Here is a 15,397-nt window from a genome sequence, read left to right on the forward strand (position 1 = left end):
ATATGCGATTACTTTAGAAATAAGTGATTTTCCGATCATTCTCTTGTATAGCATTGGTTTTTGTAAAATAATTTTAATCGTTTGAATTTAGTTTGTAAGATTATAATTTTTATGTAACAATTGACGATAAATTGTTGACGTAAAGAGTATTGTACGAACAAGGAAGATGGCGTATGTGTAAAATTCTGTCAGTAGATCTGTTAGGTGTAAAAGGTTATGTCAATTACGATCGCAAACCGTATAAAAAGATTGGTATTTTCACGTTTACAGTAAGAACACTGCAAATAATTAAAAGTGGTGTAGATTGACATTGTTTGAGAAAAGAATGGTAATTGGTGGTTTATAAAACAAAGCATAATGTTTAAAAATCGATAAAAATATTATCTTGACACCTTATCGTTGCTTTGAAGAGGACGTTTGTTTCGTAAATAGAAAAATAATGGAAAAGTATACAGCGCATTCATTCTCCAGGCTCGCCACTTTCGTTTTTCTTCTTTATTTCGCGAAAGTGTCCAGAGGGTCAAGTGAATCAGTGCGGCAAAGTATTATAGATGTTATGAGAACTGATTCAGATCTACAAAAAATGCCACTATTTTTGAATGAGAGCAGTATTTTAAAAAGCTGCTTCGATGTAAAATATCCTGAAGAAAATGTGGCACCAAATAATATATCTACAAATACTTTGTTGTGTCTTACATTTTATGACACATGGTACAAAGTCTGTCATTCTAATCAGATAGAAATATCATCGTATAATTCGAGTATGTTTGATTCCATTCTTCAAAAATTCATTCCTGGACAAGAAGATAATGATGAAATTAAATTTTGTAATAATCTTAACGGCTTAACTATTTCATATGAGAAATTAAAGCCATTGTTATCTAAACTTTTGGAATTCAATAGACTTCATGTATGTTTCGCTGTTTGTTTCGATGCAGATGGACATTTTAATCCACTCTGTACAATAGTAGCTTGGAGTAAAAGCATTAACGATAATGCAAAGACATTAAACACTGTTAAAAAGATGTCTCCGCACGATGATGTATCAAAAGATACACACAGCGAAGCAAAAAAACAGAAATCAAAGGAGGTTTCTACAGTTAACATAGATATAGCAAAAATAAGCAAGATAAACAATAATAGTGAAATGGTTAAAACTGTTCCTTCAAATAATGATAATCATAATAACTCACAAAACGTGTTAAATTCACTAGATACGGTAAACTCACAAAATAAGTCTGAAAATTTATCTACATTGCAAGAGGTGGCAGCATCATCATCATTATCAAAACTAAAATCAACATCAATATCAAATGTTAAAAATACTTCTTCGATATCAAAGATTGACAGTATGGATATCAAGGATCAGAAGACCAAAGGTAAATCCGTTTCCCCTGAATTGTACCATAAGGAAAAGGTGCCAGACATGCAAACAGTTAATACTCCTGAGGATTTTGAAGCACCAAAGAATCTTGGTACAAGTAATAATGAACATGAAGGAAGCACAAAAGATGTTAACGACGATGACAAACCATTAGGAAAGATACAGGATGAAGAAGAGTGGAATCATGTGGATAATGGTAAATTACCTTTTGGTAACAGTTCATAAATGTTTTGGATTCTTTAGTTTTACATATAGTGTACAATGCATTTAAGCTAAAATACTTTGTTAACAGATGTAGCTGATAGCCTTGATCAGTCTAATGAACCAGGTAAGGGACTGTGTATTACTTTGGATTAAAACATTTACTTTTACAATGGTTCATTTTGTATCTTTTGGTGTAACATATTTCATTGTAATAGGTGATCAAAATCAACACGTAGCTGAACCTTTTGAACAAAAAGATACAATATCACATCATATTATAAGGCCTGATGAAGAATCCCATATTTTTACTTACTTTACCGTGATTACTCTGATTTCCATAGCTGCATATATTGGCTATCATAATAAACAAAAGGTGAGCAAATATTTTATACATTGTCTTATCTGTATGATTTTGTAGAGGTAAGATTATTTAGAAGTATTGATAATAACCTCATATTTCAGATATTAGCTATTGTATTAGAAGGACGAAGATCACGAAATAGCCGTGATAGACGGCGTCCAAGCACAGTTAATTATCGTAAACTAGATTATACACTAGAAGAAGCGGTTACATCACAGTGTAATACAAATTTTACCCATGTCATATATTAATGCATGTAATGTATCAGATACTTTAAAACAACGGTATAATAGCACTCCACGTGTAACATTTTGTATTCAAGTATATTTCCAACATAATATGATTTTATTTTTAACAAGCTAATCATTTGTTAGTGTTCCATTAATCGTTACCGTATTAGAATCGATCATCAGCAAATAATATAATACTTGATATTAGTTTAAAATAGTAAAATATTTTACTATTTCTTAATTTGTGTTTGGTGGGGGAGGTGTGCGGATAGCTCGAAACTCGTATTCGAACCGTCAAAAGTGTGACGGATCTAGACAGAGTTCGATAAATCTCGAGCAGCCAAACTATTTTTGGACGATTTGGTCCAATTCAGCCTGAGATGTATCGGGTTCTGCCCCGATTCATTGATTTCGTAATAGCATGAACCCGAATTTTGGGCAACCCGCACACCCTAATGATGTTATCATTTCAAAACGAATTTTTGATATTAACAATAGCAATTTTTCATTTTAGTTCATTATTCATCAATATACAGTACAGCATGTTCTTATTAAAGATGGCATAAAATAATTTATATTCTTTTGTTTGTGCTGAAGATAGGTTTGTTTGCTACAGTATTAATACGTTCGTTGCGGTACGGAACATATTTGTATGCCCCGTATTGTAGATTGTTCCATGCGTATCGTACTTTATTGGATCTTCGTTGCACGATAATAGGACCTTTCATACCGGTAGTTATGAAAATTTAGAACGAGCTGTACCTGATCTATGTCGAGAAATGTGAAAGTTGAGAAAAAAGGTACCGTAATGAACGTGTTAAAATTTAATTATAGTCAAGAAACAGACTAACATACGTTTTATTTATTATTTTATTATATGGGCAAAATTAATATGTACTTACTCAATCATTATTTTTCATAAACAGTTGTACATATATAAGTTTGTACTCGTTCATATTTCTGAATTAAAAAGTCCGAAATATTTTTTTATAATTATTTAATTTTTTGTTGGTTTAAAAGTAGGATCTATTTTATTAACACTTTTATATTTTATATGTATGTATTGGATTCTAAAATTTTCCTCACATTTTGGAATTCTTATTTGTGTTCAGTGACGTTTATTACTTCAATTCTCAATTAAATTATTATAGGAAGATCCATGATAAATAAATATTGATAAATAAAGCGTTATTCATGCCGTACGTAGCTTTTCACCGAATAAATATAGAACACGTTTTCGTGTTATTTCCATTTTCTAATTTTTCTATAAAAAAATATAGCAGTATAAAATGGGTAATGCAACAATTACATCATACATTGTCACAGGCAGTTCCTTAAGTCAAGTTACAGTATTAGCATATATGTAGTAGTTAGAATTTTTTATTTTTGACATAGTGCACACAGAAATGTTGCATTTGATTATTTATTATATTACTTCGCTCGAATACATCGATGTTAATGTTGAAAATAATTAAACAATATACCTTTTTACGTATACTAGATTTAAGTAATTTCAGTGCACAAAGAATATTGGTACTTGTACATATTAATCACTTAACATCAAAATTTTGGTTTAAATTACTTATTGTACGTTCGTGAGAAACTACCAAATAAAATTTAACAGATGAAATGTCGTCCACTTCTACGCGGTTATGCCATAAAAATATTGTACCTTCTGGTAATAAATATTGAATAAATTTCATACAATAAAACGATCACGCGTCATTTTTATTCGTAATATAATTTTTATGTACGATAAGTGAATTCATTAAATTGTACAAAACTTGTTCATTCATTCTTCTTTTACTGAATTACATTTAATGGAATATGATTAACGATTTAAAAATTCAAGATATTCGGTACTAATAATATATAAATATCAGCTTATACCAGGCGTTTAAAAATTATGGATATAAACTTAACTGATTAGATCAGTTTATGCAAAAGAATAATGAGTAAGTGTTTCATAGATGTAAACGATTATCTTTATACGAAAAAAACATTTTATGAACTCATATTTTATTTGCAAATGATGTTCAAATTGTTGATTGTTTGTTTCGAAATAAATTCAAGTATTATATTATTTAAACTGATATTAGTGATGTACTCATGTATGAACTCATGTATTCCAATTGGATAAATTAAGAAGTTAAATATCTGTCAGAATAGTAAGTAATTCGTGTATTCGATTATTTACTATTTAGTACAGTAGCACGCATCTTTAGTTTGTTGTAACAGCCAGTTCAAATGAGGACCCACTCTCGTGAAAATCGAAACTGCAGGGACGGTGCCGCATTCGTTTATATCCGAAATTATTCCTATTATAAAATGCAAATTGCTTTGTGAATTACAGTCTCAATCAAGTTTCATTTTAAACGTTATTCTAATCTATTATCTATGATAATAAATAAGATCTATGAGAATAATTGATATTATCAGTATATCATGTAGATCGACTAAATACGATTATTTGATTCAATCATAGATTCGAGAGAATAATTTTATTGTGTAGATTAAAAATAAATTAAATTCATTGAAAAATGTATTACTTAACGATTAACTTTATTTTTTAACGAATTATAGAGTCGGGAAACACGTAATGTGATCACTCGTTTATGATTATGATTTCAATGGGTCGCAAAACAAATACATGGTACGTATCGTAACTAAGAGCATAAAAATGAATTAAATTACAATACACTGTGAGAGATCTTTTAGAAATGTGCTCAGGCTACATATTCATATGAAACTGAGCTATCGAATAATACATTTTTGCAACTATTTAATTTTTTTATAATTATTTTGTAGATATACATACCAACGAGATCATAAACACCTGCATACGAACGATATTGTACCGAAGAACCTACGTCATTCTGAAAAATACGAAGCATTGTCAACGTAAATTTGGAAATATACAGGATAATTCACGCTAAACAATTATACCTGGAGGAATTCCTAATCTGTTGGGTTAAAAAAAAACTATAATTTAAACGCAGTACAAAAATCTTTGAAAGGGTTTATAGAATTTGGAAACGTTGTGTTTGTAAAATCTTATTCTAAGGGAAATAGAAAAATAATTATATTTCTAACGAGTTGTCTACGATTCATATTATAGAAATAATGAAATAATATACCTCGCATACGATGGAACTCCCGCCCAAAACACCAGCGCAGCCGGAGTCATTGTGAAAATTCGTGGGATTTAATCCGGACCTTATGCATTCATTGTAACCCAAAATTGGAAGGCCTAATTTTCGCGGTCGACAGGTTTGATTGTTGTGGCTGTCTTCTGTTTTACTTACTGTCCATCCAGCTAAGGTTCCTACTTGTCCAAGGTAAGTCGAACCTCGAAATTTAAGTTTTGATAATAAATTTTCAGTAGAAGATCTTCTAGACAAGCTATTCTTTAAAAAAAAATTTTAATGGGAGATTCTAGGGGGCAAAATAAGACGAAAATCAAGAATACCAATTTGTTGATTGAGGCTTTGTTAAAAAGTTATTAACGTTTAAAGTTCCGCTTGTAGAACGCCTGTGCGCGTGATAGTGGTACTCATTCAGCATGAGAAACTCTACTTACTGATGTATCGACAGTCTTACAGTTTTGTGAATGAGAACCACTATCACGCGTACGCAGCTGTTCGCAGATTGCCGACGGAACTTTAAACGTTAATAACTTTTTAACGAAGTCTCGAGCAACAAATCGGTATTCTTGATTTTCGTCTTATTTTGGCCCCTAGAATCTCCCATTAAAATTTATCTCAGGGGTGGCCGAACACCCTGTATAATGTACACCGTAAATGGTGAAATTTGTTAATTTGATTAACACACTTTATTTGTCATCATGCGGGGAAAGTGTAGAATATTAGTAACAACAGTAATTTTCGCTTTCAAGTAACTAATTGTAAATCGGGACCACCAATTTAAAGCGGGTTTGGTAGCGATTTTTATCTCTACCTAAGGTTGATACCAGATAAAGGAAATAAGTATAAATTAAATTTGACCAAAGTAGTATAACTATTATTCACTTAAATTTTACATATTATACACCTTTATGGTACATAGATTATTTAAAGTATAACTGAAATTAATATTTACACTTGTGTTGAAATAAGGTATATTTAACGAAAATGTTGGTTAATTGCCGAAGGACAAAAATAAGTGGACGGCTAATAAAATATACAAAAATATAAAATCAATATGTAGTATGACCACCCTTTACTGCAATAATTGCTTCTAAACATCGTGGGATACTATTTATCAGATTTTCAATGTAATTTTTATCAATATTTTCAAATACCAATCGTAAATATTTAAAGCAATTGTTCCTGTTTTGCCGTTTTTCTAATCACATATTTGTATTAGAAAATTATAATAATTTAATATTGGAATCTTCAAAAATTTTTTTGTTTTTCTTTTAGTAGTGTGCCTCGGATCGTTGTCTTATTGCAAAATAAATTCTTTTTCGAGTCCCATTTTCGTAACTGCCTCTTCTAAATTTTCGTTTATTATTTCAATATACTTGTTTGCATTCATTATTTCGTCAATCTCTACCAAATTGTCAACTCTATTCCACGAAAATACCCCCACAACATTAATGATCTTCCACCAAATTTAATGATACAAAACAGCTTTTTGTATGCTTTGTTTCTTTTCCTCTATACATGATGCTTCTTTTTTAATTGCTGCAGTTTAAATTTGTTTTCATCACGCCAATATTATTTTTCTCTAGAATGATGTTGATATATTTATATATTTTTTAACAAAAGCTAGATGTTTCCTCGTGTTGATGTCGTTAACACTAAACCTATCGGCACTTCATGCATACCTATTCTTACCATGACCGGTCAAATGACCAGTCTTTCTTTTTCTCTTTTACGAGGCAACGTACTTCTAATTTTTGCATTATATGTATAAAAAGTTGTGTTTTGATATTTATTCGTAAGATATCCTTCTCTTTTATGTTAAAAAATTTGTCAATTTTCATCGGATAGAAGATAAAACGCCCTTGAAAACGAATTTTGTTCCAAGTCGATACTGTAGTTAGTTCTAGAGAAAATAACTATTTAAGAAAAAGTGCTGGCTAATAATTACGTAAACATCCTGTATTTAAATTCATTTTCAATTAAATAAACAATTTATGATCCAGTTTTATCGTACACTAGTCGTACCATCAGTAGGAATTGCCGAAACTTCTTTAGGTATGTAGAGTCAAAGTAAATGTCAAAATAAACATAGAAGATAGCAAAAATTATAGTAGGTGATATAGTCATCGGATAGGGGATGGAATGCCCTTTAAAACGAGCGTTCGAACTTGTCGATAGCTTTATTAGTTCCAGAGATATAGCGATTTTAGTTTCAAGTCGATGCGGTGGCTAGTTTCGGAGATAGGGTTTGTTTACGTTTCGTTGTTGCGCTCGCGAGTTCATTGATCTCGCGCGCGCGTAAATAGTGAACAGTGCGTAGTAAGTTCTTGGAAATACTACGTCCGAAACTAGGTCACGGCAGTCACGTACGCGGGGTAGGTCAGCACTACACACGTGCGACAATGAGGTCCGACTTCGTTAGACGAAGACAGAGATAGTCGAATTAAAAAAATTACCTTTTACATAAATTACGATATCTCCAAAACGGAAAGTCCGATCGACAGAAACCAAAAACCATTTTAAAGGGGAGGCTTTGCCGCTTCTGACAATGCCTCAATAATTAATAAAACACTAATAGTTTCGGAACTGCACGCGTCTAAACTTTTAGTATTTTTAATACGCGTTAATAGCGAGAGACAGCAGAATTTAAAAAATTACATTTTACATAAATTACGATATCTCGAAAACGGAAAGTCGGATCGACAAAAACCAAAAGCCATTTCAAAGAGGAGGCTTTACCGCTTCTGACAATGCCTCAATAATTAATAAAACACTAATAGTTTCGGAATTGCACACGTCTAAAGTTTTATGATTTTTAATACGCATTAATAGGCTTTTCTGGGGCGCCGAGCGAGATCTTAGTCGAATTAAAAAAATTACTTCTTACGTAAATTACGATATCTCGAAAATGGAAAGTCAGATCGACAATTCTGGGGCGCCGAGCGAGATCTTAGTCGAATTAAAAAAATTACTTCTTACGTAAATTACGATATCTCGAAAATGGAAAGTCAGATCGACAAAAACCAAAAGCCATTTCATAGAGGAAGGTTTACTGCTGTCAACGATGCCTCAGTTATGCAGAAAACATGAGTAGTTTCGAAACTGTACGCGTCTAAAGTTTAACTATTTTTAATAAGCGTTGTTAGACTGTTTTAAGCCAGTAGAAACTGTAGATTCTCTCCTTTCGTCTTTGCTAAACATATATTTTCTATTTACATCGGAAGCTAACCAGAATTTGGTACCTTTTGTCCAGTTTTTTACAAAAAAATATAAATTATTCAACCGGTCGTGGTATGCACGACAGACTACATATTTTTCTCAGAAAACAAACAATAAGAATAGAAGTGAATATTGTAAAATTGATTGTACGTGTACTAGAAGAAAAGTCGTGAAGTTAAATGGCGCTAAGATAATATTGTGTGTTAGAAATTCTAAATGAAATTTTAAAAACGGTCATTTGACCGGTCGCGGTAGGTTTAGTGTTGATGTGCGACTTATATTTGGATTTATAGTATCTTAACCCCGTTTCATGCAACCTTCGTTCTACTATTTTTAATGACACACTTAATTTCAACATTTCAACAATATTTCGTACTGAGATTCTTGGATTTTCTCGACATTTACGAGTAAGACGATCTTTCGCGGTGTCACAACGTTTACATCCGCGGCCTCTTAAATATTTTGTATAAATTTTTTCGACTGCACTTTTAGAAAAACTGTGCTTTTTTTGCTACTAAACAGTAACTTAATTTATTTCGACAGTTCGCTATAATCAAATTACGAATTTGATTTGAAAATTCTTTTTTTACTGACATTCTGCTATTTCCTTACAAATAATCTGTTTTATACAAAGCTTACACATCAATCAAATAGTTCATTTGAGACTACTGCGTGAGAGTGAAAAGTATACTTCACACTTGTTTACTTTTTTCATGTTGTAATAACATTTTGCACGAGTGCTCATTTATTTTTGTTCCCCGACAATCAAGCAATGTTTTCGTTAAGTATATTTTAAAGGTATATTGCTCTATTATTCGCTAAATAATCTATGTATCACAAAGATATATTATACAGGGTGTTCGGCCACCCCTGGGAAAAATTTTAATAGAGGATTCTAGAGGCCAAAATAAGACGAAAATCAAGAATACCAATTTGTTGATGGAGGCTTCGTTAAAAAGTTATTAACAATTAAATTCAAAAATTTCAAATCGTTCTGGAAAAATTATTTTCGGTTACGGGGGTCAATTTTAATCATTTTTGGTGAATACACATACTTCCAAAATCCACTTTCGAAAAAAAAATTCGAGTAAGTGCTGAAAGTTTTGGGTGAAAAAAAAGACTTTCGAATCGTCTTGGAAAAATTATTTTTAGTTGCAGGGGTCAATTGCAAGCATTTTTGGTCAACAGACATAACCCCGAAATCCTACTCAGTTTCGAGAAAAAAATTCCTTACCGAAAATATAATTTCTGGTTAGAAATGTCTGCCCGAATTTTCATGCAAATCTTTAAAACGTCATAACTCCTGAACGGATTGGACGATTTTAATGTTTAAAAAAGCAAACTACGCGTATTTTGGTGGAGAATATGTACAAATAGCAAAAATATTTGAAAAGTTGGTCCTTGTCCCCGCAAAATGAGAAAAATCCCATAAAAATGGTCCAATTTTCAAACAGCCATAACTCCTACAATTGTGAATATATTTCAATGAAACTTTTTTCTGAAGTAGAGCTCATGGGTGCCTACAAAAAAATATTACACAACTTTTCAGTAGGGTGTCAAACAAAATTATTAAAAATCAAAAACGAATTTTTAAGAAAAATCTCCAGGTGCCTAAATTTTTTGGCAAAAAAAAAAAATTTCAAATCGTTTTAAAAAAATTATTTTCGGTTGCGGGGGTCAATTACAATCATTTTTAGTTAATAGACATACCCTCGAAATCGTACCCACTTTCTAGAAAAAAATTCGAGAAGGTGTGAAATTTTTCGACAAAATTAAAAAATTTCAAATCGTTCTAAAAAAATTATTTTCGTTTGCAGGGGTCAATTATAATCATTTTTGGTCAATAGACATACCCTCGAAATTCTGCGCATTCTCAAGAAAAAAATTCAGTACGAACGGAACTTTAAACGTTAATAACTGTTTAACGAAGCCTTCATCAACAAATTGGTATTCTTGATTTTCGTTTTATTTTGGCCCCTAGAATCTTCCACTATAATTTTTCCCAGGGGTGGCCGAATACCCTGTATATACAACTTAAGTGCATATTAGTTATAGTACTTTGATTTTTAATTCATACCTATTTTCTCTACCTGTCCACTTAATTTTCTTCACCACTGTACGTAAGGTATTCATGATTATTCGTAATTTCCTCGTGTGTAGTTTTGTACCGGAAGTGAACAGTTAAAGAATCTTCCATTACTTGCGTTTTGCCACTAACCTGGATTGGGTAGGCAAATAGGTGACATCCTCCTTTCGAATTTAATCGATTGGCTCAATTTTATCAGTGCCAAGTCGTGAGCGTGTGAGTCTGGATTGTATTCTGGATACAGAGTTAGAGATTCTACGCTAACTCTTGCCGATGATACATCTAAATTGCATCGATCGTGTTCTCCAAGGGTCACTTTTATCTCCGGTGCTGTTACGCTGTAAAAAAAGATGCGTTTAAATTATTAGGATATTTCGACTCTTATTTTTCCTTTGACGCAAGTCCTATAGAAACCATTAAGCTTTGAATAATTAATTTCGTACATCTTATTATGCTTGAGATTGAAAGTCGCGTCGCACAGTGCGTTGAGTATATTTTTATACAAAATTCTTAACTTCTAAGCTATTTGATTTTCGACTTAGGACCACTAATAGTTTTTTAAAGAGAATAAAAAGATGCATTAATTGATGAAAAAAGTACAACTTCGTTAGTTAAGCTGACCTTAATTTTTTATTGAAGAAACTGTATTTTCCTAAGTTTTACTATTGCAATTTATCGTCACACAATTTCTAATGAAATTTTATTAGAAACGTTCTTCCACAATTTTAATGAAAATTCTTGAGAAATTATAGCGAACGCACAGTGATGTCGAGTTAAGGAAACTTTTAGCACTTTTTTTGGCAGGTCTTGGCAGCTAATTTTTGTAGAATCTTTCACATAACATAATAATGAAATAATAGAGTAAAAATTAGTGAGGAGGTTTGAGGAGTGTTTTAGTAAAATTTAATCAAAGTTAGATAAATTCTTCTTGTTATTATATTTAGCGTATCAAAAATGAAAAGAGAAACAGGGGAAAACAATCAAAAGAAGGACTAATCGAATAAAGCATAATCGAAATACATACTTCTTGCAGCAGATTCCATTACAAATAATAAATTATCACCTGTATAATAAAAAAAATCTCTTGGTTATCTCATTTATTTATCTAATTATGCAAAAACACGCCTACACATTCTATCTTCAACGATTTTTCAATTTTTCAATTTTTTCAAAAAGATGTGTGTGTGTGTATACACAGTGTTCGAAAACGGCGATTTATATGCGAAAAATTATATTTCATCTTAAAAGTGCATAAATCCTTGAAAACAAGTTTATGGACGATTATTAACACTTGTTAATATTAATTTTGCTTAATAATTTTTATATTATTTTCTGTTAAATGAAAATTAAATTATTTAATTAAAGAAAAAAAAGAAATGTATTTTATTATAAAAGTTTCACTGCCGCAATAACATTTTTAATTATAAATGTATGTAAATAATGAAAAAAATAAATAAAAAATAGGAACAATAAGAATAAGATTCGCTAACTTTAAAGTTATATTATTAAAAAAATAGCAAAAAGTAGCAGCCGATTTTCAGAGAAACCAAAGAAATGAACATAAACTACAAGCCTCTATTGGAATTTCGACCAATACGTACCAATCTGATAACCTCTATTCCAAAAACTTACGATAACTGCACACTGAAATTGGTTCTTTTTGATTACCTATATTTAAAATTATAATAAATTTTTGATCAATCGATTTTATTCTAAAATAGAGTGTGTACCTTCTTGTGCAACATTCGTACAGTACAAAATGAAATCATTGTAATATCATTATTTCGTAGAAGGAGAAATGTGAACTGCAAAAATAAGAAGAAATCATATTTAAACAATTTCTAGGGATAAGTAATGTTTCAAACGAAGGGTTTACAAACTTAATGACATCTAAGTTCCTCAAGGATTTACAAACTTAATGACATCTAAAGTAACATGATTGGAGATGGTCAAAAATTGGACTTTTTCGCGTCTAAATCGCCGTTTACGAACACTGTGTCGCGTCGAAAGGGTTGAAAGTCAACTTTTTTTTTTATACCGAAGAGGAACGTTTATTTGTTATACATTTTAGACAATGATATTGTACCAACCTAACCAGTTGGCTAGCTGCGGTTAAGACGTAGCGATCATTTATCAGAACTCCACTGAGGAGTAACTGTGATCTTACGTGGATGTTCGCCAGCCATGGAAATTCGTGTGCTTGCGTATATTCTCCACCTAGGAGTCGTCCTTCACCAGATCGATTAGGCCGTCCGCACACTATGAAACGATTTAGGAACAAAACGAAATAAAGAATGTGTCGTAGTGTTTTTCAATATTTTTAGGATCATGTTCCATCTCAACATTTCAAAAATTTTGACCGCTTATCGTGAGACTGCGAATGTTTACGCATTTATGGATTTATTAAAATCCCACTGTGATAATGGTTAACTCTTTTTCTTTGTCCATTTAGGTTAAGTAGAGATTTAATATTGCACTTGGTAGGAATAAATGAATATTTTTTTATAAACAAGGCCTCCCACAATCTAATGAACGACTCACGTTAGCTCGTTACGAGCAACGTTGAAAGTAATTAACTTTTTATATTCCAAATTATAATAATTATTGAGCTTATAATTTAAATATATGAACTCTCAATGTAGAGACTTTTAATATATAGGGTGCTCCAAGTATTTTTGAAGATATTGAAAGACAAATTTTTTTGTGTGGTAGTATTATAAAGTGCAATTACAAAGGTAAAATGTAATCGAGGATACAATTTTGTCAGGTTAAACGAATGTTTTTAAATTTTAAATAAGTTACTAAGAAATTTTTGTCTCGAAGTTTACTTCGATGGTTTGCAAGCTAGTGTCCAGCGTGAATTCACAGGATCTGAATAACAGAGTCATTGAACCTCATCAATATATTGCGGATGTTCATGCCATTATGGATCTTAAAAAATTATAGAATGTACTTAATATGCAAAAACATAAGAAATACTTAAAATAAAATACGAATTTTTATATTTAGGGGTTGAGGCAACCCTCTACAAAGCTCCAATTGCATTAATTCTATTAATAAAAATATGAATTTGCATAAAAATCCGCAGTCTACTTATCACTATAGTAAATTAATCAAATCGTGCATAGCTATGTGTTTATTGAATCTTTAGAGTATTTACGTTTTGATTACTTTCGGCAGACAACATTCTGTTATTTCATACAATTAAATAAAAGCAAGCAAAATTGCCACTAATTTTTACTTACTGCAATTTCCGCAACTTTTGAACCTGCCGAATAAGCTGTCTAAAATGCCACGCGTCCTTCTTCCTACATTCTCCCCAGTGTTCTAGATAAACCGATACAAAAAGACCTAAGAAATAGTAGTTTGAAAAAAATTTAAGCACTATCGGTGTTAGAGTATTATTTTTTCTGATCTTAAATATCCTTAATATCGTTATTCTAATGCAAATAGCACGATTCTTTCGATACTACTTGAATTTCAGTTTCAATCATCAATTAAAATGTAGTTTGAAAAAAATCCAAGCAATATTGGTATTGGAGTATTTATTATTTCTGCTGATCTCGAATATCTTGAATATCGTTATTCTAATACAAATAGCACGATTCTTTCGATACAACTTGAATTTCAGTTTCAATCAATTAAAATGTAGTTTGAAAATATCCAAGCAATATTGGTATTGGAGTGTTTATTATTTTTCCTGATCTCGAATATCAAATATAGAGAATAAGGTTGGCGTTATTCTAATACAAATAGCACGATTCTAATGAAATTATTTGAATTTCGGTTTCAGTCACCAATTGAATTTTATAGGCAGCGATAAAATTTAGTAAAACTTAAATTGAAAATAGGAGCGCTTAGTTTGAAACAAAACCAAGCAGTACCGGTGTTGGAGTATTTATTATTTTTTCTGATCTTAAATATCTTCAATATCGTTATTCTAATACAAATAGCACGATTCTTTCGATACAACTTGAATTTCAGTTTCAATCAATTAAAATGTAGTTTGAAAAAAATCTAAGCACTATCGGTGTTAGAGTATTATTTTTTTTGATCTTAAATATCCTTAATATCGTTATTCTAATGCAAATAGCACGATTCTTTCGATACTACTTGAATTTCAGTTTCAATCGTCAATTAAACTGTAGTTTGAAAAAAATCCAAGCAGTATTTGTGTTGGAGTATTTATTATTTTTCCTGATCTCGAGTATCAAATATAGCGAATAAGATTGTTGTCATTCTAATACAAATAGCACGATTCTAATAAAATTATTTGAATTTCGGTTTCAGTCACCAACTGAATTTTGTAGGCAGCGATAAAATTTAGTAAAGCTTAAATTGAAAATAGGAACGCTTACAGAGGAGTTGAGGTCCTCGCAGCGAATCTGTTTCGCGGACAGCACGAAAACGCAAACGAGGAACTTGACGAAATCCTGCAGCTTCATGGCTTTTCTGTCGACTGTCGAAACGGTACTGGTCTCGGTAAAACAACTGGTTCGTATAGCGGGACTATCGTTGCCCGCATCCCGGAGGCCTCAAGGCTTTTTCTTGGTCTGTTTATACCATAAAGTTGAAGGAATTTCCAAACGACTAAAATTTTCTATAATTTACGTACTTTCGATAGTAAAACATATCGAATGGATTCCTTTATTGAGCCATGAACAAGTATTTTCAAGGTTCAATAGTCAAAGGTCTTTAATAGCGTTTCGCTTCCTCTTCATAGAACTTACTTTTTGAATTAGCTAAAGCCAACATAATAGAAAATTT

General features: G+C 31.3%; 2 protein-coding genes across 6 annotated transcripts; one reads left to right on the plus strand and one right to left on the minus strand.

Annotated features, from left to right (window-relative positions):
- The first annotated feature begins 15 nt into the window (after positions 1–15).
- On the plus strand, positions 16–5,567 carry LOC143342148 (uncharacterized). 5 transcript variants are annotated; one of them, XR_013079727.1, is made up of 6 exons: positions 18–1,595; positions 1,677–1,712; positions 1,804–1,961; positions 2,051–2,205; positions 4,763–4,832; positions 4,988–5,565. XR_013079727.1 is itself a non-coding variant. In XM_076765724.1 (5 exons), the coding sequence occupies exons 1-4, from the start codon at positions 440–442 to the stop codon at positions 4,796–4,798; spliced, it is 1,386 nt and encodes a 461-aa protein (XP_076621839.1). In that variant the 5' UTR covers positions 16–439; the 3' UTR covers positions 4,799–4,832; positions 4,988–5,567. The 5 variants fall into 5 exon arrangements, 3 of the variants coding, with proteins under 3 accessions (XP_076621839.1, XP_076621836.1, XP_076621837.1); XR_013079728.1 differs by having other exon boundaries at positions 2,051–2,168; positions 4,988–5,564; XM_076765724.1 differs by lacking the exon at positions 2,051–2,205 and having other exon boundaries at positions 16–1,595; positions 4,988–5,567.
- Positions 4,376–15,075, minus strand: LOC143342160 (vitamin K-dependent protein C). The gene is made up of 7 exons (XM_076765744.1): positions 14,989–15,075; positions 13,876–13,945; positions 12,721–12,889; positions 10,763–10,968; positions 5,317–5,528; positions 4,998–5,055; positions 4,376–4,497 (listed from the first exon to the last, which is right to left on the minus strand). The coding sequence occupies exons 1-7, from the start codon at positions 15,073–15,075 to the stop codon at positions 4,376–4,378; spliced, it is 924 nt and encodes a 307-aa protein (XP_076621859.1).
- Between the last annotated feature and the right edge of the window lie 322 nt (positions 15,076–15,397).

The sequence above is a fragment of the Colletes latitarsis genome, chromosome 5, assembly GCF_051014445.1.
Source record: "Colletes latitarsis isolate SP2378_abdomen chromosome 5, iyColLati1, whole genome shotgun sequence".
Taxonomy (NCBI): Eukaryota; Metazoa; Arthropoda; class Insecta; order Hymenoptera; family Colletidae; genus Colletes; species Colletes latitarsis.